Here is a 26,295-nt window from a genome sequence, read left to right on the forward strand (position 1 = left end):
TTTCCTTACTGACAGAGCAAGGTTTACAGACCATGGTTGATGATAGGTGGTTTGGAAAGGACAAGAAGGAGAGATGTTTGGCACGCCAGAGAGAGGCAATTGACGCAGGAGTCCCTCTCTCCTGCCTAGTGACCGTTTGTGGGCCCAGCCATAAAAAATACATTTCTGTGTTCGAGCCCACCATTTCCTACTACAGCAGGCTTGGTCGAGTCATGGTTACCTATGATTCCAAAACAATTTCTTGCCATTGTCCTTGTGCTAAACCAAGGCAGTCATGCCTTCACAAAAATGTTGCAAAGTGGCACCTATTTGAAGTGGACAGAGCACTCTTTCGGAAAACCAGAAGTGTGGAGGAGGATAGTATTGCACAACATTTTCCCACCAATGTGGAAGGTTTTGAGGCAGAGGAAGGAGCCCAGTACCCACCCGAAGGCCAGAATCTGTCTCGGATGGTTAGGTACATCTTTGATAAAAAGAAACTACCTGCAGTCATCCCCTCAGATGTGTTAAACTCTTGTAATTTTCCTCTGAGCTTCACACCATCTGAAGCCTTTTGCACAGAATGTTCTGAGGTAATTCCACTAAGTGAACCATTGATCATCACATCAAAAGCCAAAATCCTGACGATGACCAATGTCATAGAAGGTTTGTTATGTTTTCTTTAAATTTATCATTAATTCAACATTTAATTCCTGTTTACATGTACTGTTAAGTGTTGATGACCATGATTGTCAGGGTCTTTCTCTCTACTTGTAGGCTTATTAACATCTCCATGCACTCATTTTAGTGTTTATTGTATTAGGGTTGTACGGTAAAGCTGTGACAAAAAAATTGGTAACCTCTTGCTTTTGGTAGGAATATCAATGTACAGGAAACAGTGCTACAGATGTGGCATGGTATAAAGATATCAGGAGTGGTGTGATGGTATCTATAATTTTGACGACCACATACTTCTGTCGATACACTTGTGCCATTTTCTGCGCAACAGTCTCCAGGTAAAGAACCATGTTGTATTGAATTTGTTGTATAAAACAACAACAACAAAGAATTTGTCATGAATATGTATTGTAAAGTCTACATAATGTGACCTCTATTTGGCAGACTCACCAGGCTGTAGGAAGTGCAATTGAGGTCTTGGAGAGGACCTCGGGTAAAGGCTTTCCTTCAAAAACAAGGATCCTGCATGCCTATTTGAGTTTTGAGGCACTGTCCGACCACACCTACACTTTTGCATGCGTAACGTGTGGTTACCATCCAGTGTCCGTCGTAATGGACCTTCATAAGAAGGGTGTTTTTAGTATGCCTGGTAAGTCCACACATTTATTTTATTTTTTTACTCGTTTGTTATGTCATGTACATTGCATGTCCAACTTGGGTAAGACTTGTGTTTAGTAAAGTCTTGTTTTTTAGTGAGCAGCATTGAGGAACCACCAGAGGATTTTGATGGAAAGGTGAATGCTGAAGATTTCTGGGAGCGTGTTTCTCTGGAAATGATCAGTCGTGGCTTAGTTCCAAGTGAGTATGATTCCCTGATACAGCTGGTATCACATATTAGTGTTTGCTTTCTTTACTATGGAATTATGATCAAATATTCTATTAACAATTTCTTATTCAAAGACAATAAGGCAAACCCCTTTGTGGTTCGTCCGAGCTACCATAACTGGGCTCCATGGATTGGTCCTCACACAAGAAGCGGGAATCATCTTCTCAATACAGAATATCAGAAGGTGCATTCTCCTTATAGTGTGAAGGAGGAATCTGAGTTTACCCTCACAGAGGACCGGCTAACAGATGAGCTTCTAAAACTCAAGGTATTTGACTCATTAAATCATTTACTGTGAGCTATGTCAGTTAATATATGTGTATTACTGAATCATACTATGTGTTAATTATTCAAATATGCTAATGTTCATTAAAGATAGAGGCAGTGCGTTCCTTATGTAGGGAGTGTGGCATCGACCCCAAGGGCTCGCGAATGGACTTGGTTGGACGACTGCAGCAAGAAATGAAAAACAGAGCCAGTTACGACAAGGTGTTTTCACAGATCTGGGGAGCATCTGGTATATTATGTTGTATTACAGAGAAAAAACTTTTCAGACTTTACAAGCAGTTCTTTGTTTACGGTTCTTTCAAATGGGCCAAATGATTTGTGTTTTCCTTCAACAGGTGGATGGGCTGTGGTCACCTGTCCTTGTGCTGTGGTCTATGGGGTAAAATTTAACATCAGAGCTGAGAGCCCACGGGACTTCACAGACCTTTTGTTTTCAATGAAACATTTTCCAAATATTTCATTGTATGATTTTGCCAGAGGGTTGGCAACACACACTAACATTAGAAAACCCGAAACCTTCCATCCTCATGGGGGCAGGCTGCTAGAGCCTACAGAGGAAAACATTCAGCTTGCAAATTCTGGGCAGATAAAAGTGAACTTACCGTGGCTACTCACTGAAAAGTCAGTGCCAGATGTAAATGGCCACCCTCTAACAGGATCATCTGATCATTATGCCCTATATGATCGTTTCCATGAGGCTAATTCTAAGGACGCCAGGGATACCTTGCGCAAGGTGGAACTGGTCCCGGAGTTGTGTGGTTGGCTTAATAGCCAGTGTGCTGAACAGCTCTTCTCTGGAATGAGAAAAAATAACCATTTTCTCAATATGATGACTCCCTCCTCACACATCTTTCTGATGCGAAACATCTTGCATCACAACAACATCCACAAAAACTCCAGAACCATAGAGAACATGAAGACGAGACTGGGCATGGGAGTGGACATAGTGTTAAATTCCAATGGTCAGACAGTGTTGGGTATGTATTCCACCCTCATTCTTAAGTCTTAGTGGTAATGATATGATTGTGAATATTATATATTTATATATGTGTGTGTTTTTATTAAGGTGAGGATGTTTGTTTATGTGTGTTTTAGATGCAGCCATGGCTGTGAATTCTCAATCCTCCTCTGTTGATAATGCAGCATGCAGTCAAATTCCAGGTATGAAGGTGCAGTTGTTGTGGTCGGAAGATCAATCATCTTTGATTGTGAATATTATATATTTATTTATGTATTTTTTTATTAGAGTGAGGATGTTTGTTTATGTGTGTTTTAGGTGCAGCCATGGCTGTGAATTCTCAATCCTCCTCTTTTGAGTCCAGTCCAGCGTCCCTCGTGGCACCCAGTCCAGCGTCCCTCGTGGCACCCAGTACAGCGTCCCGCGCTGCACCCAGTCCAGCGTCCCTCGTGGCACTCAGTCCAGCGTCCCGCGCTGCACCCAGTCCAGCGTCCCTCGTGGCACCCAGTCCAGCGTCCCGCGCTGCACCCAGTCCAGCGTCCCTCGTGGCACCCAGTCCAGCGTCCCTCGTGGCACCCAGTCCAGCGTCCCTCGCTTTGCCCAGTCCAGCGTCCCTCGTGGCACCCAGTCCAGTGTCCCTCGTGGCACCCAGTCCAGAGTCCCTTGTGGCACTCAGTCCAGCGTCCCGCGCTTTGCCCAGTCCAGCGTCCCTCGTGGCACCCAGTCCAGTGTCCCTCGTGGCACTCAGTCCAGAGTCCCTCGTAGCACTCAGTCCAGCGTCCCGCGCTTTGCCCAGTCCAGTGTCCCTCGTGGCACCCAGTCCAGAGTCCCTCGTGGCACCCAGTCCAGCGTCCCGCGCTTTGCCCAGTCCAGCGTCCCTCGTGGCACCCAGTCCAGCGTCCCGCGCTGCACCCAGTCCAGCGTCCCTCGGCTTCTCCGGACTGAGTAAACCCTGGGAAAAAGAACTGAATCCTATCCAGGACAAATTGGTAAGCTAATTATTAAAATGTGATATGTTTGGCAAGTCTCACACTATTATCCGACAGTTAGTTATGGGTGTAACCGATATTTGATCTATGATCTGTACAGGTTACACCCCACATTGTTCATGTTACCCACTCTGTAATTGATGTTAAGAAAAAAAATGCTATTGACTGAATAACTTTAGAAGCTTTTAACAAAGACTGCCATGTATTTTGCTCTTGTACTAATAATGGTAATTTTCAGCTCAGCTATGTTCTGGACACGAGACAGCCTGGAGCGGAAATTATTATAAAAGAAGGGCCCACATGTCTCACCCGTGAAGAGTTTTGGAGCCTAGGGTTACAAAGATACATGGATTCCCAGGTGAGTAGTGGGAAGTTTGTTCAAAATAGGAGGGGGAAAGCCCTGTTTGTATTAGTTTTTTAATGATTAATGATAGTTGGATGAATTTAAAGGTATAGTGGAGGATTTTTCCAAATTTTAGAAAAGAACCACCCTCTCCACTTGCACATGCGCAACACTCTACCTGCTCCCAAGAGGGAACACCTATTAAACGTGTGCGAGAGAGCATACACGAGCCCAGTTCTCCTCGTGCACGCTCTGTTTACAATTTTTGCTGACGAGCACGTACGACGGCCTTACGTAAACATATCACCAGAATGATTGACAATTAGGAGGACCAATAGTCTTGATGATCCACCCGGAAAAAGAAAATCCTCCACTATACCTTTAATGATAGTCTTTTATATTTGATTTGGTTGTTTGTTTGTAGATTGGGAATGCCTGCTTTAAATTGATCCATGAAGCAGCTCAGCAACACGTATGTAACTTCTATATATGTATTATATATACACAAGACCAAAGCCTAAATTAAACATAATCAGTTACTATATTCTTTCATATTATTGTCTACTCTCAAAGTAGTTATAAACTTTTTACTTTATAATATATTTACTTAATGTTTTTACTTTAGGGAAAAGACATATATATAGAGAACATGTACGTAGTTCCTACATGGAAGCATACACCAAATAACATGGTTGTCAACTTTCCAGTAAGTATGCAAAAAGTACAATATGTATGTATGTGGTTCCAAAAAATTTGATCTGCATAATGACAAGACATTTGATTAATGTTAGGAGGATGTTGACATGAAAGACTTGTTGGTGTTTCCGGCATGGACAGACTCAATTGGGCCAGATCACTTCGTTCTCTGTGTAAGGGATTGGTACTGTTCCAAGATACTAGATTGTACATGTAGTGGTTATTGTTAAATCATGTAAATTCAAAATGTGAATTCCATATATTTTGTACAATGTTGTGTATCTTTTACCAAATACCACATTATAGGTCATGAAGCCACTCATGAGAGAGATGTTCTTTTTAGACTCACATTTCACATTGCATGAGTCTGGATTTGGTGATGCTGATTACAGAGCCATTTTTAGGTTCACAAATGAGGCATACTGTTTGACATGTTCATATAGCAATTTATACTTTGGCTATGTTCTTGTAGCCTGTACTGATATATTTTGGCTACGTTCTTATAGCCTGTACTGATATATTTCGGCTACGTTCTTATAGCCTGTACTGATATATTTTGGCTACGTTCTTATAGCCTGTACTGATATATTTCGGCTACGTTCTTATAGCCTGTACTGATATATTTTGGCTACGTTCTTATAGCCTGTACTGATATATTGCGGCTACGTTCTTATAGCCTGTACTGATATATTGCGGCTACGTTCTTTTAGCCTGTACTGATATATTGCAGCTATGTTCTTATCATTCTATTTTTTTTCTGTAGAAATCTTGCACAAAAAATTGATCCTGGGAGCTGGACTGAAAAGACTGGACGTGATATTGCGGTGATTAATAAATGCATATTTAGCTACTTCAAACAAATATTATTATATCCCATATTCTGCATATCATAGATGTCATAATGTAACCGAGATGGATAATGCTTTCATCTATTTGACATGTATGTTACCTTTTTTGTTGCTTTTAGGGATTGCCACACCAGATCTGTGGAAATGACTGTGGGATTTTCATGCTTATGGTAAGGTCAGTTTATTTGGCAAGTCCGTACAAGTTTCTGTCAACATTGTGAATAAAATGTTTTCTGTCTTTTATATTTCAGTATACCCTTTGCATTGTGACAGGTGTGGGGTTTGACTTCGAGGAGGTTAGTTAGTAAAAATGTAAAAGGAAATTTCTCACTTTACATGTTGTCTGAGTGCACACTCTTCATCATGAAGAAAATGGATACATTATGAACTAAAGATTCTCCTCATCACTGTCACACATCTTTCAGATGGACATGCCTTCCATTCGAAAGTGGTGGTGTCTCCTTCTGATGGAGCGCTTCAAAATAGAAGGGTATGACACCACTAAATATGTGTATATTCATTTCTGTAACTTTTGCTGGTTTTAATACCCTGTGCTGTTTTTTATTACATTTGTTATGTTTTCATTTACAGTCTATTGTTAATTTTGTGCCTTGGCTTATTTATTAAAATCGCCATGTTCACTAGATATGAATAATGACTATCATCCATTTAGCTTCATGCAAGTAAGGTAAATAGGTAATGTTTACAATAGTTTCCTCACTCTGTATGCAGCTGCAACTATATGGTACCATGGTCACAATTGTTTATAGGTATTGCATTAATTTTGGTGAACAAACAGACTGGAACTACCTTCCACTCAATCAGACGTTTGTGTATGCTTTTGCCTATGCAGTGCTTTAGATTAATCTTCTTAATGTTTGAAAGGCATGGTCAGCGGTTTGCCTTCTGGACTGATGAGGCCAGAAGCTTGGTCCAAGGAACTCTTCAGCCTGTCTACAGAGTGCCAAGACAGAAAGCTATCTCTGAGAAAGTCCCAGCCCACATTGAAGCTGCCAATGTCCGCACAGCTGAAGAAAAGAAACTAGTGGACTTTATTGTGAAGTTACTGGGATCTGAGGAACATTTGGTGGTACTTTAACAATGTTCACATTTATTCATCTTTAAAGACTAACTCATAGTAAAGATTCTCCAAGGGTCAATGTTTTAATTAGGGAAAACATTAACATATTTTTTAACTATGCTGCAAATTATTGTATCTTTATATTAAATGTATCAATTCCTTAAATAATGGTTTTTGTACCATGGTTTGACCCTAGGGTGTACTCAACGGGAAGCCATCTAAGTGGTTACATAAGGTAACTTCTTCCCGGGTGCCAGTCTACCTTGACAGTGAGGAACAACAGGACATCTTGTTCTCATATCTGAGAGGATTGCTGGATAGGATACCAACACAATTGAGCGTCACAGATGAAGTGGAGTTCATCTGTGGTGTTCTTTTTCCAGAGGTATGCCGAACCATGTAATGTGTTTGTGTGTCCTGCTCCTGTGCTTACAAAATGTACTGTATAAACTGCATGCTAGCACTACTATATAATGGCTTGCTGCATGCTAGCACTACTATATAATGGCTAGCTTGCTTGTATATTATTGTATATTTATATTAACGTTTTTCATAGGCCATCATAAATGCCCTGGCTGTCCTCCGGGATATCTCCTTACAGGAGGCTGAGCAGGTCTTCCTTTCTGGTCCGGATTATCATTGCAGGTCAGAGTAGATTATTAATTATTTTTGCTTATATTAGGCTATATTTTGCTTACCATGGTCTGGGTGAATACTCGATTCTGATTGGCTGCAGGGTGTCCGTTAAAAAGTGATAGAGGACACCTAGTAAAGGAGTTCTGGTGAAACTGCCTGTTTACCGTTCGAAATTAATAAATAAATGCGCTGGCTACATCAGCTGTGAGTAACCATAGCAACAGGCAGTCAAAGTATCCGTTTACAATTTATTGTATCAAAACAAAACTGAAGGGTTCTACGAGCTGAGCGCACTATAAAAATCTACGAAACCAAGTTATTGTTTGTAAAAACTTTAGATTTAGATTGTAAAACTAATTAAAATATAAACTGTTTTAAAAATGTGTTATTTGGCAAGTGACCATGGTATAAGCGGGTTAATGCCCTTCGAGGTGTCCATTGTCGGGTATTGATACTTTGCACGTGACGTCAGTTGTACTGGCTGGCGGGCAAGAACGTCATTCTCTAGCAACGAAAACCAGTAAACTAATCAAGGATCTTGCCAGGACGTTGCCAGTTTTAATATAGAAAAGTGGGTGTTTTGTGGTGTACACGACATGCCAGATAGTTGTTGTGCGATTGGATGCACTAACCGCGTTTGTTGCCCGCCAGATATCACGTGACTGCAAAGTATCAATTAATGGACTTAGGCTGAGGCTTGCCGTCGTCCATTAATACCTGACAATGGACACCTCGTCGGGCATTAACCCTTACACAATGCCCAGTGCACCCTTTTGTTACTGATATTTCTGTTAACACAACAGTGACTGTTCTCTGATAACTATTTCAGTGAAGTGGAAGATTTTAACAGACAAATTGATAAACAATTGAGGAAAGAAGGGAGACCATTCAATTGGTGGGTATTGCTCTTACATTTACACATTTGGAGTTTGGAATTAGACGTCAGTAACATGAATGTTCTATTTGACTTTCTCTCTCTACAACTCCAACATTTCATAAGTGTTAAATCAGAAATATATAATTCAGTTGAACATGTTTAACAAATTTCTATTATTTCTCTCTCTCTCTCTCTCTCTCTCTCTCTCTCTCTCTCTCTCTCTCTCTCAGAGTTGAAGCCATTCTTGCAGCAACTGGTGGAAAAGGGGATCTTTTTGGTGCTTTTGTTCTAGCACAATATTTTGTTCTTGCACAAATAATTTTGTTCTTTCATATAATATAAATAAATACATGTATATAAGTAGTAATTACCAGGGGGCATGTGTCAAAATGATTTACGACTTTGACCTTTGCCTTTTTGACAGGTTGAACTTCCGGTGACCTTTATGATTGATGGGTGAACTTCCTGGTATGAGGTCATGGGATTAACCTATTGACCCTGCTAGCCTATCAATCATGTTTTTTGACAGTTAGTTTTGAACTATGACCTAGCTAGGACTAAATCATAATTTTGACGGGTAGTTTTGTCCTATATTAATAGAACAGATGTTTTTGCCGGTTGTTTGAACTTTGTCCCAGTTATATGGGTTTTTGTGTGGTTATGTGTGTGCGTGTGTGGTTATATGGCTTGTGCCTGCGCCCCCTCCACAGTGAAAGTGAGAAGCGTATGTCACACAAAATAATCTCACTGATCCAATTATTTTAGATAAATAAAATAATATGAAATAAAAAAGCCTACTAAAACCAATTGTTTTAGTTTTAGAAAAAAATTACATAAACATTCCATCCTTTATATCCTTTATATAATATACATAATCTAAAGCAATTTAACTAAGGTTGAAAAAAATATTCTGTTCTTTTTAAAAGTATATAATGAAATGCTTACACAATATATCTTACTAAAAAGTATATAATGGAATGCTTACACAATATATGTTTGTATACATGTTTGTAAGTCTGGACGGTCTCTGACTTCAGTGATCAAGATATCAGGGGCTGAAATTATTTCAAAGTTTAAAAATGTTTTAAAGTTGTAATAATGCTTTTAAAATCAATGAATTATTAAAAGTGGAAATACAAAAAGACTTTCTTCCTGAATGAGCTTACCCCTGTCTCAAAACATAAGGAGCCGTGCGCGTGCCTGCATGCGCGCCCCCTCTCCGTCTGAGCTCTGACCCCTCCTTTGCATACCAATCTCACACTAACAAAAGTTGAAAAACATACTGTAACGGGGTTTAGATGTTATGGGAAGAAGGAGGCGGGAACCGGCGAACATTCAACATTTTTAATAAATAAATAACAAATACAAAATGAAAGTAAAAGCCAGCAGCCCCTCACGGACGACTGCTGGCAACACAGAACATCAAATAAAACACAGGCCTGTTCCTCTCTCGCTCTTCACTGTCGTCGCTCCTCCTTTATGCTTCCGCTCCTCCGTGAGAGATGCGAGACCGGTGCATCGCGCACGTGTCGCTCATTATCAATCGCGCCACCGGCCTCGCGCCGTCCTCCCACGGCCCTCGACCTCGTCGTGCTCGCCACATACCCCCATCGCCCCTCGCAGGCCGGGGGGCACCCACGAGACTGCGCTTACTCCCCCTCCCCCCCTCCCCGGGGGGACCGATCACGGCGGCTGCGGTACCTGGGCTGGAGGTATGGATAGACGAGGTGAGGGAAAAGGAGACGGAAGCACGAGGAGCGACAGAGACGAGAGAGGGGAGAGAGGAAAAAAATAATAAAAAAATTTCTTGATCCGGTTCCCGGACACACTGCCGCTCAGTCCTCAACCGGCTGAGAGTCACTCGCGGTGCCATGCGATGGTACTGGACATTCGTTGGGTACGGCTCGACGCTCTTCCGCCTCCTGGCGGCCGGCGGTGACTCCTCCTGTCGAGGGCAGCCGGCAGCGAGTTTCCCGTTCCCTGCTCCGCCCCCATCATGGCCGACGGCAACAGGCTCCGGCCCACGGCGAACGGGAGCGACTCCTCCGCTCCCTCTTGGACGGCAGCCACCCCTCCTCGATCCAGGAGCACGGTGTCGAGCTCTCCGTCCCACCAGATCTTCCATCGCTCCAGCACCATCGCCTCGGGCAGCAATCGGCGGCCGTCGCTCCCTCGTGCTGCCCGACCTCCTCAGCACCGCGATCCCCCCCAGCAGCGAGGGCTCTCCGACAGCGTGTCACTCCTTCTTCCCGGGTTTCGGCACCAATGTAACGGGGTTTAGATGTTATGGGAAGAAGGAGGCGGGAACCGGCGAACATTCAACAATATTTAAATAAAATGACACAAATACAAAATGAAAGTAAAAGCCAGCAGCCCCTCACGGACGACTGCTGGCAACACAAACCAAAAACAAAACATCAACTAAAACACAGGCCTGCCCTCTCTCGCTCTTCACTGTCGTCGCTCCTCCTTTATGCTTCCGCTCCTCCGTGAGAGATGCGAGACCGGTGCATCGCGCACGTGTCGCTCATTATCAATCGCGCCACCGGCCTCGCGCCGTCCTCCCACGGCCCTCGACCTCGTCGTGCTCGCCACACATACCTTTAAAAGTGTATAATATAAAATAAAATAATTTTACTAAGGTTGAAAAATATTCAGTTCTTTTTAAAAGAATATAAAATAAAAAGCTTACTAAAACCAATTCATTCAGCTGAATAAATAAAATCATCTTACCTTATTTTAGAAAGTTGAAGTATACCATTGATGTCCACAAAAATGTAATGTATGAATGGATTCAAAATTGTTTTACACAACTGAATTCACATAGTCATTCCTGAATGTCTCTCAAAGCACCGTCTCAAAACATAGGGAGCACGCCTCTAATGTATGTGCGTCAAAAGTAAAACACACGTGTCTGTGTGTGTGTGTGTGTGTGTGTGTGCTCTGACATATGAAACAGGACCCCACTCCACATTCCTGAGCCCAGTGAAAGTGTAAAGCCAGTAAAGTATATCTCATTTAAAGTGAGAATAATGTTTTATATTTCACAAATAACATAATATACAATAATATAAATATATTACAAAAATATACTGAAATGTTTGTAAAAAGAATAAAATTCATCTTACATGTTTAGAGTTACAACTCTTGAACTTACATGTTCAAGAAGGTCTTAAGAGACATAAATCACAGAGTGGTTCTCTCTCACACCAGCGTCTCAGAGGAGTGTATTCAGTGATGGGATGAGACATTGTGAGTGTTGTGTTAAAAGTTTAAATGACATCTTTTAAAAATAAAATTTAAATAAATTATTAAAAGTCTTAATAAAAACAAATATTCTACAACGATGGTCTGTGGAAAAATTCGACTTGAACTTAAAGTATATATTTTTTTATCATGGGTATGTAAAATAATTTGAAGCGTCACAAGTCATCTCACGCCTGTGAAATGTTCAATAATTTCTTAAGTTGAATCTGTGAGAAAATGACAACAACATAGGTCTATGTTCAGAGAGAGCAACCATGAGAACATTTAGAGACTGGGAATCTTCCAGAAATAAGGTCCTTCCGATCAGCGCTGAGAAAGAAGTTACTTGACAATAATGATAGTTTCAGGATATCGGATGACAGATGAGCCTCTGTGCATCGTGTCAGAGCGTATGTCATGTTAGTCTGCTAACACCTTTCCATACCAAATTCATTTCAAAGCATAACCTTACACGTTTACATTAGATATTTTAAAAGATTGATTAAATTATATCTTTAAAGTTTGAATACATACTCATCTTCTATTTATCTTTTAGAAGACTTATATGATATAAATTATTTTGCCTAACACGGTGACCTAAAGTAGAATTGTTATTAAACAATGTCTGTTCAAAAACTGTACTTGGTCGTCTTAAATCTCATTTAAATGAAAAAGATTCAACCAGCATTTTTTGTCCATCTGGGGGTTTCAACTTTTATGGTGGGGCTTTCCATAGCTATCCCGTACACCTAAACACGACCATCACAGAAAACTACATTTTCAAAATGTAAACAAAGTTTTAGCTAAATAAAAACACCTTACATTCCAGAGAGGCAAAGTAGTTCTTTATGCATTGATAAAAACGATCCAAAAAAGCAAATAGTTTAAGTTGTCATAAACAGAACAAAACAAAACAAAAATCCTCCAGTGATAAACTACAGTGTGAACTGAAGCTTCAGGATATAGGGCGACAGACCAGATGAGTCTCGGTGGACAATGTCGCAGTAAATCTAGTCTGCTAACGCCTTTCCAGAGTACATCCAGAGTTTTATACTAATTTCATTTAAAAGCATAACCTTAAAAGTTTAAATCAAATCTTTAAAATTTTTATTAAAATCATATCTTCTTAGAAGATTTATGTATTATTGTTACTAAGCAGCGTCTGTCCAAAAACTTTAGATTGTTACATACAACATACAACATGAAACATGTTGTCAAAGTTTGTCACAATGTTTTTTTAAGAAATCCTAGGACTTTACATTGCTCTTATTTAGACAAAGTTGTATCATTTGGAAAATCACCACACAATTTGAGAGATGCAATCTGTGATAAGTAAAAATCACACATCGTCTTAATTCAAAGTATAAGTATAAGATCGTATAAGATCATTTTTACTCGTATCTCCCGAACTAGGGTGAAACCCTTTACTGAGAATATACCACCGGCCATCTACTCAAAATACATGTAGAAGTTTCAAATGTTTGCATTTGTTGATGGTGGCCGTATGAACAGACTTTGGAGGGAGCTATAGCAGGAAGCATGCCCTTTGACCTCCTCGATTTGGAGGCTTTTTTGTTAAAAAGATTTCTCCCATCTACTCGTTTTTTTCAAATGCGCGTTGCAACTGCGGTAGCCGTTATGCGTCAATAATCTATGACAACGTGTCTTCCGATAGCACTTCATCGAGTTTAATTGTACATGTTCTACCGTTATGATGTACTTGTTACATGTTCTACCGTACATGTTCTACCGTTCTATATAATGATTTACACAACCAAGCAATAGACCGTACCTTTGACTTACCCGTTGAGAAGAAAGTAGGTGTCTACTGCGTCCCGATATTTATTTACATACCGATAAATTAAATTTTAGCTTTTTGGCTTTTTTGGCTATTTTTGCCCCGTGCAGTGCAGCCTTTCAAATGTGGCGGGGGCAGTATCAACGCCTCCCATATGGTCTAGCGGTTAGGATTCCTGGTTTTCATCCAGGCTGTCCAGGCTGCTACTCAATAGTCGAATAATCATCAATAATAATTTTTAGTTTTAGAGGCCTACACGAACTGCAGAAACAAGCAGAATGTGTGAAAACTCAGTTTCAGTACCAAATCATTTTCACAAATACAATTATATTGAATTCAGAAAAATTCACTATGGAATACTTTATCTATCATAATTTCAATTTAGTACGTCATCATTTCAACTTTTTAATTCAGATTTACAATTACGCCTTTTTAATGTTTTAAAGTGATAATTTGGTTGTTGACTATAGTAGTGTTGCACCTGCATGTCCACTAACTCGCTTGCGAGAGTCAGAGTGTGTAAAGTAAACTCTCATTAGTGTTAGTAGAGTATTAGTGGACTGGTAGGGTTAGAATAAGTAATATTAGAATAAAATATCTGTTGGGGAGCATCACAATAAAGAGTTAGCAGATATTAAGCACATATTAAAATTACAATTTTTCAACCGAGCGAATCTGCGCATGAGAGGCCTTCTTCAACTTTTTAATTCAGAATTACAATGACGCCTTTTTAATGTAATGCTTAAAAAGTCATAATTTGGTTGTTGACTATAGTAGTGTTGAGTTAGGCTAGTGCTTTTTGTACCTCTCTGGTCTTTTTCAAGATGGCGGAACAACACGGAAGCCTCCTTGGACTTACCCGCCCCATGTAAATAAAAGATAAGAAATGATCTTTCTTAAAATCAGATCATTGGCACAGATCATTTTACACCCATGAGGACATATTTATGAATAAAGACAATGATTTTAGCTAATAAAATACCATTTTTCAGCCGAGCGAATCTAGGCCTTCAGAAGTCAGAACTTCAGGGGTCAACGGTTTAGGCCCGTTGGCGAAAACACTGCATGTGTAAGGTAGTTTTCACCCAAAATCAAATACTGTATGACACTTTTCAAAGTTAGAATAACCTGTTGTGTTCTGACACAAGGCCATTAACCGGTTCTTTTTTTGTTTTATAAATGTACTTTGCTTATTTCTACAAATATCAACCTGATAAATATGAATACGATTAAACAAGATAATTTTTAAGAAAAAACATTTTTAAGAAAAATACAACTAAACCATGATAATGTTTAGTTTAGATGTTGATGATTTTTTGACAGTCCTACATAAATGTTTCAGGCATAGTGCAACCAGATTTCTCTAACATCTCACTCACAACGCACAACGTTGTAAATAAACATTTTCAAACTGTAATTTTATTTTATTGATTATGGTGATTTAAAGTTTTTGTTATTAACTAACACTTCAACATCCGGCACAAAATGAAAGAGATCTCAGATCACAATCTACAGTTAGATATTCTCCTAATTAGTATCTTTGGGCGTATTTTTACACGGCAGCATATTTTGTCACACTCTTGTAAAGACTATGGACTAACTTTAAAAAACAAAACAAAATTTGTGAAAAAACACATACACAAATCATTTCTTAACTAAGCAACTGTTTCTTAAATGATCAGACACTCACCGCACTGATGTTAACATCACCATATATTGTCTTTTCTACCATGATTGGAGCAACTATTGTCCCACCATTCTTCTGGTCAATTGTGAAGTTAAGCTGATTAGGGTTCTGAATTAATAGCTGTCCGAATGATGTAGAATTATTATGCAGTCGTTGTGGAAGGTTGTTTGGCTGTTGAATTGTCATGTTTCCAGAATGTGTTTGAACGCTCAACGTTTGAACGTCACCACCTGTTAAAAAAATTATCGATTAAATACACAACCAAAACCATGTAAACATTATAGTAAAGCTTATTGAAGATTGAGAACCGTATGGACTACTAACAAAGTAAAATTATAAATCTTTTCCTACGTTTGATATTCTTTTTTCTGATTTTTTTCACTATGGACTTGATCCTTTTTAATGCTGTTTTCTCTCCATATTTATTCTGTAGTTCCTCTACTGTATCTTCCAACCTCCCTGTTGTTCTTCTCCAGCTGTGTTAACCAAAGACAAGCAGTTAGAAGAATATAATGTATGTACAGCAAAACAAAGTTAACATAAAATAAACACATTCATACACCAGTTCAAAGTCAATGAACCGGCTGATGCTGCAGGTGTTAGAGCACATGATGGATGGTGAACAGACGCACATCAGGTTAAACCAGAGTTAAAACAGTAGTCTATGTTAGGACAATAGTATCTGATAATAGCTGATAACGGTCATAAAGTGCGAGATAAGGTGTAAGTAGCTAAACTAAACATTTCATATTTGACAAATGTTTTGAGAAATGTTAAACAACTACAAAAATAATCAACTTGTTTCTAATTTCTTTTTTTCTAAATTGTGATTTAATGTGAGAGGAGAAGAAACAATATTAAGAATCATTAATAATGAATGTGTACAATTTAATAAACGTATTTACCTAACATCCATAAAGTAAATTAAGGCTAAGTTCCTTTTTGTGGACAAAGTGAACTTTGGAACTCTTTTATCAAAAATATGTTGATAATGATAGTTTGGCATGCATGGGATTGGTTGTCCATAGTGAGAGAGAAATACTTTTATTATAGAAATGGCTATTTTTTATTCTATTCTTTAATCCACAAATAAAATAGGTTTTTATACCTGCTCAAGTACTTCTTGATGAGTTTCTTCTGTATTAAACAGCGAATCTTCTCAGTCAGATCGTCGCAAGATCTCAGGAATCCTCTCACACTGCTCGTGTTCACGCTCTCCATCGCTGCACTTGTGTGTATGACTCGAACGATTCAAACTTCTCTCTGGCGACATGTAGGACTTGTTGGTTATGCAGGAACTAGTTATTTATGGCTTTCCTGAGGCCAACCTCCATACATTCTACACAACAGAGTGGGTGGACCCCAGCCTGATAAATATTTCAGGACATTACACGCTCTACTCTAGCTCTACTAGCCTCGGACTGCTGCGCCACTGCAACAAAAGTTGAAAGTCCTGTTTGTCTGAACCTGACGCAAACTTCTGACCCACAAACTTCTGCGCATTAACGCACAAGGCACGATTGTACCGCAAGGGAGATTCCAGGAACATTGCAGGAGATTCAGGAGACTCTTCCAAAAGCTGAAAAAATGGCGACGCAAAACCTAAAGGAGAGCGACTCCCCGTTGAGTTCTGGCGATACGGGGTACAATTATCCTCCGGTGTGTGAGTGTGCCACGGGCAAAGAGTGTCGTTTAAGAGCTGCGCTGGACTCTATGTTTAAAGATCATTTTAGAGGCCAAATGGTTGGCTTGATGCACAGGATCATCGACGCTGCGTGTGATATGAAAAAAGATTGTGCGCAGGATACCAAACGTGTGACAAATCTCAAAAATGAAATGGACGTCGTAAGAGGCTTGACAAAGCCATGGCCTGATGTAACGCCCATGTTTTTTAATGGCAAAGAGCCGAACGGCGTAATCCTCAGAAAAGTTCTGGATGTGTTGCGTGAATGTAGTGACGAATTCGAAACCACAGAAATTCTCACTATATGGACATTTGTAACGGATCTCTGTGTGTCACTGGTGTCAAAAAATGCAAAAACTGATGTTGGTGAATTAGTTGAAAGTCTGGTCAACTATACCCTGGAGCAAAACATGATAGCCTGCAGAGATTTTCTATTCTGGTTAGACCATCTGTAAATGTCTTTCACTCAAATTTCTTCAATGTATGAAAGTATAATGTTGAAATAAAATTCTGGTAAAAAAATGTCTGAGCTCATAAAATAGTATACATGATTTAAAAGATTAAATATTTCAATATTTGTTTTCTGCATTTAATGTGCATGCATGTGCAACCATTTACATTCCAGACACGCCCTGTGGTCACATTTTTATGTCATTTTTATGAGAGTTTTCCGCCCCTGCGACATCCGTTTCAGGCCAAACGGAGGAGTTTACTTAAACATGGATATGTCTCACCAGCAACCTCCGGCTTGTCACAATCCTGGCATGCGTCGGGAACAGGAACGCCTTGACACCTTTCAGAATTGGACTCTTGCACCAGTATGTCCGGCCGAGCTTGCCAAAGCTGGTTTCTACCATCTTGGCCAGGGCGACAGAGTGGCTTGTTTCAGTTGTGGAGGCCAGCTTAGCAACTGGGAACCGGGAGATCGTGCAGTATCAGAACACCAGAGGCATTACCCCAACTGCCGCTTCGTTCGAGGTGACCGTGCAGATAATGTACCTTTATCTAGCCTTTTCAATGTATCGGCAATGCAACGGTGTGAAGAAAGGTCACTCACATTTGTCTACTGGCCCTCAAGAATAACTGTTCGACCAGACCAATTGGCTAAGGCTGGTTTTTACTATGTTGGTCGTAAGGATGACGTGAAGTGCTTTTCTTGCGATGGTGGACTCAGATGTTGGGAGTCTGGTGATGATCCATGGGTAGAACATGCCAAGTGGTTTCCAAGATGTGAATACCTGCTGCAAGAAAAGGGCCAAGAGTTTGTTCATCAGATTCAAGCAAGATTTCCAAGACTATTTGAGCGGCTATTGACTCATGGAGACAGCGACTCGAGAGAATTTGTTGATCCGCCTGTGGGTCCTGGAGAAGACCGTTCAGAAGATGCGTTGGTGAAGTCTGCTTTAGAGATGGAATTTGAGCATGGCCTGACGGCCCAGACAAATGAAGCTGCATCACCGAGTCAAGATCTTTCAGACTTGCCTATGGAGGAACAGTTAAGAAGACTTCAAGAGGAGCGCATGTGCAAAGTTTGCATGGATAAGGAAGTGAACATTGTCTTCATCCCCTGTGGTCACCTAGTTGTGTGCAAAGAATGTGCGCCTTCTCTGAGCAAGTGCCCCATATGTAGAGGATTGGTCAAAGGCGCCGTCCGTACTTTCCTATCATAAAGTTTTCCTATCATTTGGATTTGCAAATTTACATTTAACTTGATGCATAAAAACAAAGGAGAAGTTTATTATTTTCACTCGATCCAGTGACAACATTTTTGGATTTACAAACATTTAGAAAGTAGTTAGGATGCGCTTGCTTTAAGTTAATGTTTTTTAAGAATAATTTTGCGTAGGCTTTAAGTTCATTTGACCAACAAGATGTTATTTGAAGTTAGTTGAAATTAAAATGTGATATCATTACCGAATTCAGGGGTGTTTAATAACTTCAATAGCACCCGCTGAGTTTTTCTTCAAACAAAAGTAATTTTGTTGTATGCACAGATTTTGAGGGTCGCTTATAGAAAGAGGCGTCCTTGTCTTTACAGGAGTAAATCACGCACATCTTATTTTCATTACGGGTGCTGGATCACAAGTATAATCCATGTAGTAGTCAGTAACAGATCCGCACACCGAATAAGCTCCCATTCAAAAAATGTTTTATTAGTGACGTTTCGGGCCCTAATAAAACATTTTTTGAATGGGAGCGTATTCGGTGTGCGGATCTGTTACTGACTACTCCTTGTCTTTAAAAACATAGAACCAGAGATATTATTAAAATATAAATTTTAGTGCTATTTATGGTATAATAATATAATAAATGTCTCTCGTATCAAATCAAGACTCAAATCATGCCAATTCATGCGAATACCATCGTGTATGAACAAAGAGATATATAACAAATATGATATCCCGGGGAAAGTGTAAAAAAACCACCATAAAAAAACATCACAATCCCACCCGACAATACGGTAAGTGTTAAAAGTGTAAGGAAAATAGACAAGCTACAATAGATTGAGAATGGTGTTGAAAATTTCAAAACAGGGTGTTTCAGAAGAAATGCAAACAAAATCTTTTAAACAAAAGTCTTGTTTCAGAGTCGGTACGCTCCTGTGAAAACTATGTGAACTTTGATGAGGCCGAGAACAATAGCGCTTTTATTTAACAATTATTTTCAATAATATTGAAAAACGGTTCAATAACAATGTTCAATATAAACAAGAATCTGACTCTAATGCGACTGTGCTTGTTAGATATAATAGTAGTTAGATGATTTATCTAACCATTGAAATTTACGATATGTAATTCTGCCGAATAAAACTCTGGTGTCAAAGTGTGGACGGAATAAAAAATGAATCAATTCACGTGAAAATACCACGTATCAACCGTAATTCATTAGCTTAACCATTGTTTAGCGACACACACACAAAATAAGTGTAATAGTTAAACGAGTTATAGCGTAATAGGTAAAAGAAAAACAGCCATAATCACACTAAACACTCTCGTGTAGAAGGACCTATAATGTATAGGATACATTCCTAACATGTTTGACCACGCTCTATGTACTTTTTGCAAACTGTACAAAAAGAAACAAGATGTCAATGACAGCCATTCAAAACAGATCACTATAGTGGCTTTTCTGTATTTGTTTTAAATGGCTCATGATGATGCATTTACTTTTAACCGAGTTGACCTCTAGAACTTACTTTTCGTGTTAATACTTTGTGTGATTCGTATTTGTGTGATTGATATCAATTTAGTCAAACTATCACTTAAATTCTTAAGCGTCATTTATTTCTATAAACGGCTCTCAAAGAAACGTCTTCACCTAAAACACACACACAGTCCAACGTACAACATGTGAAACAGTGTCGCCGACGCCTGCTATCTGAACAAGATGACTAAATCTAGCGGAGTAATAAACTTTTGTGTATTTATTTGTGTATCACAAATTCTTAGTGATTTGGTCTTTTTGAATCTTACACGTGTGATTCCAAAGATGATGTTTTAAAGTTATAGAGTGTGGAACTTTGCATCGCTATGCTGTGTCAAGATACAGCCAAAGATTTAAGCACAACTACTTACATACATAGGAGAATATCTAACAATGTAGATTGTGAACATTCCATTATCTGTTTATTTGGGGTCAGATGTTAGTTAAAAGATAAAGGTATTAGTTAATAACAAAAACTTTAAATCACCATAATCAATAAAATATGGTTAAATTACAGTTTGAAAATGTTTATTTACAACGTTGTTCGTCGTGAGTGAGATGTTAGAGAAATCTGGTTGCACTACGCCTGAAACTTAATCATCAACATCTAAACTAAACATTATCATGGTTTAGTTGTATTTTTCTTAAAAAATGTTTTTTCTTAAAAATTATCTTGTTTAATCGTGTATTCATATTTATCAGGTTGATATTTAGAAATAAGCAAAAAATACATTTATAAAACAAAAAGAACCGGTTAATGGCCTTGTGTCAGAACACAACAGGTTATTCTAACTTTGAAAAGTGTCATACAGTATTTGATTTTGGGTGAAAATCTGGAAAACTACCTTACACATGCAGTGTTTTCGCCAACGGGCCTAAACCGTTGACCCCTGAAGTTCTGACTTCTGAAGGTCTCTCATGTGTAGATTGAAAAATGGTATTTTATTAGCTAAAATCATTGTCTTTATTCATAAATATGTCCTCATGTGTGTAAAATGATCTGTGCCAATGATCTGATTTTAAGAAAGATCATTTCTTATCTTTTATTTACATGGGGCGGGTAAGTCCAAGGAGGCTTCCGTGTTGTTCCGTCATCTTGAAACACTATAATACCAGAGAGGTACAAAAAGCACTAGCACGTTTCATCATCAACACTACTATAGTCAACAACCAAATTATGACTTAAAAAAACGTTTTAAGTATTACATTAAAAAGGCGTCATTGTAATTCTGAATTAAAAAGTTGAAGAAGGCCTCTCATGCGCAGATTCGCTCGGTTGAAAAATGGTAATTTTAATATGTGCTTAATATCTGCTAACTCTTTATTGTGATGCTCCCCAACAGATATTTTATTCTAATATTACTTATTCTAACCCTACCAGTCCACTAATGCTCTACTAACACTAATGAGAGTTTACTTTACACACTCTGACTCTCACAAGCGAGTTAGTGGACATGCAGGTGCAACACTACTATAGTCAAAAACCAAATTATGACTTTAAAACATTAAAAAGGCGTAATTGACAAAAAGTCGAAATGATGACTTAAAAAGTTGAAATTATGACTATGCGTCATAATTATGAGATGAAAAGTTGAAATGATGACGTACTAAATTGAAATTATGATAGATAAAGTATTCCATAGTGAAATTTTCTGAATTCAATATAATTGTATTTGTGAAAATGATTTGCAACTGAAACTGAGTTTTCACACATTCTGCTTGTTTCTGCAGTTCGTGTAGGCCTCTAAGACTATGAATTACTAAAAATTATTATTGATGATTATTCGACTATTGAGTAGCAGCCTGGACAGCCTGGATGAAAACCAGGAATCCTAACCGCTAGACCATATGGGAGGCATTGATACTGCCCCAGCCACATTTGAAAGGCTGCACTGCACGGGGCAAAAATCCCCAAAAAAGCCAAAAAGCTAAAATTTAATTTATCGGTATGTAAATAAATATCGGGATAGCTTTTCCCAGGTGGAAAGAGGGACGCAGTAGACACCTACTTTCTTCTCGACGGGTAAGTCAAAGGTACGGTCTATTGCTTGGTTGTGTAAATCATTATATAGAACGGTAGAACATGTACGGTAGAACATGTAACAAGTACATCATAACGGTAGAACATGTACAATTAAACTCGATGAAGCGCTATCGGAAGACACGTTGTCATAGATTCTTGACGCATAACGGCTACCGCAGTTGCAACGCGCATTTGAAAAAAAACGAGTAGATGGGAGAAATCTTTTTAACAAAAAAGCCTCCAAATCAAGGAGGTCAAAGGGCATGCTTCCTGCTATAGCTCCCCCCAAAGTCTGTTCATACGGCCACCATCAACAAATGCTAACATTTGAAACTTCTACATTTATTTTGAGTAGATGGCCGGTGGTATATTCTCAGTAAAGGGTTTCACCCTAGTTCGGGAGATACGAGTAAAAATGATCTTATACGATCTTATACTTATACTTTGAATTAAGACGATGTGTGATTTTTACTTATCACAGATTGCATCTCTCAAATTGTGTGGTGATTTTCCAAATGATACAACTTTGTCTAAATAAGAGCAATGTAAAGTCCTAGGATTTCTTAAAAAACATTGTGACAAACTTTGACAACATGTTTCATGTTGTATGTTGTATGTAACAATCTAAAGTTTTTGGACAGACGCTGCTTGGTAACAATAATACATAAATCTTCTAAGAAGATATGATTTTAAAGATTTGATTTAAACTTTTAAGGTTATGCTTTTAAATGAAATTAGTGTAAACTCTGGATGTAGTATGCTCTGAAACCCAGACTAGATTTACTGTGACATTGTCCCCCGAGACTCATCTGGTCTGTCGCCCTATATCCTGAAGCTTCAGTTCACACTGTAGTTTATCACTGGAGGATTTTTGTTTTGTTTTGTTCTGTTTATGACAACTTAAACTATTTGCTTTTTTGGATCGTTTTTATCAATGCATAAAGAACTACTTTGCCTCTCTGGAATGTAAGGTGTTTTTATTTAGCTAAAACTTTGTTTACATTTTGAAAATGTAGTTTTCTGTGATGGTCGTGTTTAGGTGTACGGGATAGCTATGGAAAGCCCCACCATAAAAGTTGAAACCCCCAGATGGACAAAAAATGCTGGTTGAATCTTTTTCATATAAATGAGATTTAAGACGACCAAGTACAGTTTTTGAACAGACATTGTTTAATAACAATTCTACTTTAGGTCACCGTGTTAGGCAAAATAATTTATATCATATAAGTCTTCTAAAAGATAAATAGAAGATGAGTATGTATTCAAACTTTAAAGATATAATTTAATCAATCTTTTAAAATATCTAATGTAAACGTGTAAGGTTATGCTTTGAAATGAATTTGGTATGGAAAGGTGTTAGCAGACTAACATGACATACGCTCTGACACGATGCACAGAGGCTCATCTGTCATCCGATATCCTGAAACTATCATTATTGTCAAGTAACTTCTTTCTCAGCGCTGATCGGAAGGACCTTATTTCTGGAAGATTCCCAGTCTCTAAATGTTCTCATGGTTGCTCTCTCTGAACATAGACCTATGTTGTTGTCATTTTCTCACAGATTCAACTTAAGAAATTATTGAACATTTCACAGGCGTGAGATGACTTGTGACGCTTCAAATTATTTTACATACCCATGATAAAAAAATATATACTTTAAGTTCAAGTCGAATTTTTCCACAGACCATCGTTGTAGAATATTTGTTTTTATTAAGACTTTTAATAATTTATTTAAATTTTATTTTTAAAAGATGTCATTTAAACTTTTAACACAACACTCACAATGTCTCATCCCATCACTGAATACACTCCTCTGAGACGCTGGTGTGAGAGAGAACCACTCTGTGATTTATGTCTCTTAAGACCTTCTTGAACATGTAAGTTCAAGAGTTGTAACTCTAAACATGTAAGATGAATTTTATTCTTTTTACAAGCATTTCAGTATATTTTTGTAATATATTTATATTATTGTATATTATGTTATTTGTGAAATATAAAACATTATTCTCACTTTAAATGAGATATACTTTACTGGCTTTACACTTTCACTGGGCTCAGGAATGTGGAGTGGGGTCCTGTTTCATATGTCAGAGCACACACACACACACACACACACACACACACACACAGACACGTGTGTTTTACTTTTGACGCACATACATTAGAGGCGTGCTCCCTATGTTTTGAGACGGTGCTTTGAGAGACATTCAGGAATGACTATGTGAATTCAGTTGTGTAAAACAATTTTGAATCCATTCATACATTACATTTTTGTGGACATCAATGGTATACTTCAACTTTCTAAAATAAGGTAAGATGATTTTATTTATTCAGCTGAATGAATTGGTTTTAGTAAGCTTTTTATTTTATATTCTTTTAAAAAGAACTGAATATTTTTCAACCTTAGTAAAATTATTTTATTTTATATTATACACTTTTAAAGGTATGTTTTTCAACTTTTGTTAGTGTGAGATTGGTATGCAAAGGAGGGGTCAGAGCTCAGACGGAGAGGGGGTGCGCATGCAGGCACGCGCACGGCTCCTTATGTTTTGAGACAGGGGTAAGCTCATTCAGGAAGAAAGTCTTTTTGTATTTCCACTTTTAATAATTCATTGATTTTAAAAGCATTATTACAACTTTAAAACATTTTTAAACTTTGAAATAATTTCAGCCCCTGATATCTTTATCACTGAAGTCAGAGACCGTCCAGACTTACAAACATGTATACAAACATATATTGTGTAAGCATTCCATTATATACTTTTTAGTAAGATATATTGTGTAAGCATTTCATTATATACTTTTAAAAAGAACAGAATATTTTTTTCAACCTTAGTTAAATTGCTTTAGATTATGTATATTATATAAAGGATATAAAGGATGGAATGTTTATGTAATTTTTTTCTAAAACTAAAACAATTGGTTTTAGTAGGCTTTTTTATTTTATATTATTTTATTCATCTAAAATAATTGGATCAGTGAGATTATTTTGTGTGACATACGCTTCTCACTTTCACTGTGGAGGGGGCGCAGGCACAAGCCATATAACCACACACGCACACACATAACCACACAAAAACCCATATAACTGGGACAAAGTTCAAACAACCGGCAAAAACATCTGTTCTATTAATATAGGACAAAACTACCCGTCAAAATTATGATTTAGTCCTAGCTAGGTCATAGTTCAAAACTAACTGTCAAAAAACATGATCGATAGGCTAGCAGGGTCAATAGGTTAATCCCATGACCTCATACCAGGAAGTTCACCCATCAATCATAAAGGTCACCGGAAGTTCAACCTGTCAAAAGGTCAAAGGTCAAAGTCGTAAATCATTTTGACACATGCCCCCTGGTAATTACTACTTATATATAAATAAATTCATTCTTGAATCATTCTCGAGTTTTGCCTTCTATCTGGCCATATCAATTAGTGACTGCATATGCTGATTCCATCGTTATTCTACCTGATAATGAGCAAATTAGTTAAACTTAAGGAGGTTAATCAATATACAGTATAATTCAAGAAACTAAACAACTGAAAAAGTGGATACATTTTTAATTTGTTTTGTGTAAATTACATTTTTCAAAATGCCTCTGATGCATTTTGAATTAAAAAACACATTTATAAAAATACTCCTGAGATTAAATGTCTTTCGAAATATGTATGTACAAACTAAACAACCTGGGTCCTATAACTGTGGTCCTGAAACTGCAACCGTTGCTATATCATCCAGTTCGGCAGGTGGCGCTGTCACAAAAAACTAGGGTCCTGTAACCGGGGTCCAAAAGCTGCAGCCTCCGATTGTGCAGGAATATACTATTGATTTTAAGTAGTATAGTGAATGTGTTGCTCTGAACAACTGTGACATTGGTTATTTTAACAAAAAGTTATCACACTTGCATAGATGGGTAATTTTAGACCCATGTGTGTAAACTTTGTGCATTAACACAAAATATTAAATTAAAATATTAATTTGTGACCAAGATATTTTGAACTATGATGATATTCTGATGTTATATTTTGATGTTAAACTCATAAAACCTGTACAGAGGGGGAAGCGAGAGATTAACTGTTTTTTATGTATTAGAATATTGTGCAAAAGTTCATTTATTTCAGTAATTCAACATAGCTGTAAGCCATAATCATCAAATTTATAACACATAAAGGCTTGAAATATCTCACTTTGCATGTAATGAGTCTATATTATATATTAGTATCAGCTTTTAGTTGAATTACTGAAATAAATGAACTTTTGCACGATATTCAAATTTTTCGAGTTTCACCATATTGGTTCTTTAACTTAAGGTTTACTTTACATAAATTCCATTCTGCTGTTCTATTATTTGATTTCAAAGTAATTTGCTATAACAGGCATTAACTAATAAGTGAA

At 38.0% G+C, this 26,295-nt stretch overlaps 2 protein-coding genes and 2 long non-coding RNA genes across 5 annotated transcripts; all 4 read left to right on the forward strand.

The window, feature by feature from the left end:
• Window positions 1-433: 433 nt before the first annotated feature.
• Window positions 434-5,842, forward strand: LOC307159869 (uncharacterized protein). The gene is made up of 14 exons (XM_079873567.1): window positions 434-645; window positions 856-995; window positions 1,102-1,306; window positions 1,411-1,515; window positions 1,618-1,811; window positions 1,919-2,060; window positions 2,167-2,808; window positions 2,927-2,992; window positions 3,108-3,778; window positions 4,017-4,136; window positions 4,546-4,593; window positions 4,747-4,827; window positions 5,581-5,641; window positions 5,785-5,842. The coding sequence occupies exons 3-13, from the start codon at window positions 1,270-1,272 to the stop codon at window positions 5,599-5,601; spliced, it is 2,127 nt and encodes a 708-aa protein (XP_079729693.1). The 5' UTR covers window positions 434-645; window positions 856-995; window positions 1,102-1,269; the 3' UTR covers window positions 5,602-5,641; window positions 5,785-5,842.
• A 73-nt stretch (window positions 5,843-5,915) lies between these two features.
• On the forward strand, window positions 5,916-6,659 carry LOC307160229. Its single transcript, XR_013821516.1, has 3 exons — window positions 5,916-5,961; window positions 6,091-6,155; window positions 6,551-6,659. It is a non-coding gene; the product is annotated as an uncharacterized lncRNA (long non-coding RNA).
• A 295-nt stretch (window positions 6,660-6,954) lies between these two features.
• LOC307160230 lies at window positions 6,955-8,267 on the forward strand. Of its 2 annotated transcripts, none has more exons than XR_013821517.1 (3): window positions 6,955-7,145; window positions 7,303-7,391; window positions 8,212-8,267. It is a non-coding gene; the product is annotated as an uncharacterized lncRNA (long non-coding RNA). The 2 variants fall into 2 exon arrangements; XR_013821518.1 differs by having other exon boundaries at window positions 6,955-7,131.
• A 9,126-nt stretch (window positions 8,268-17,393) lies between these two features.
• LOC307159870 (putative inhibitor of apoptosis) lies at window positions 17,394-18,344 on the forward strand (the record flags this gene model as incomplete). Its single annotated transcript, XM_079873568.1, has 1 exon — window positions 17,394-18,344. The coding sequence occupies one exon, from the start codon at window positions 17,394-17,396 to the stop codon at window positions 18,342-18,344; it is 951 nt and encodes a 316-aa protein (XP_079729694.1).
• Between the last annotated feature and the right edge of the window lie 7,951 nt (window positions 18,345-26,295).

Source organism: Squalius cephalus (assembly GCF_949319135.1).
Source record: "Squalius cephalus genome assembly, chromosome: 6".
Classification (NCBI taxonomy): Eukaryota; Metazoa; Chordata; class Actinopteri; order Cypriniformes; family Leuciscidae; genus Squalius; species Squalius cephalus.

Coding starts and splice junctions, on each gene's coding strand:
- LOC307159869 (XM_079873567.1), top strand. CDS start 1,270: ATGGACCTTCATAAGAAGGGTGTTTTTAGTATGCCTG. Junction 2,061..2,166: donor ACAGATCTGGGGAGCATCTG/GTATATTATGTT, acceptor TTCCTTCAACAG/GTGGATGGGCTGTGGTCACC. Junction 4,828..5,580: donor ACATGGTTGTCAACTTTCCA/GTAAGTATGCAA, acceptor TTTTTTCTGTAG/AAATCTTGCACAAAAAATTG.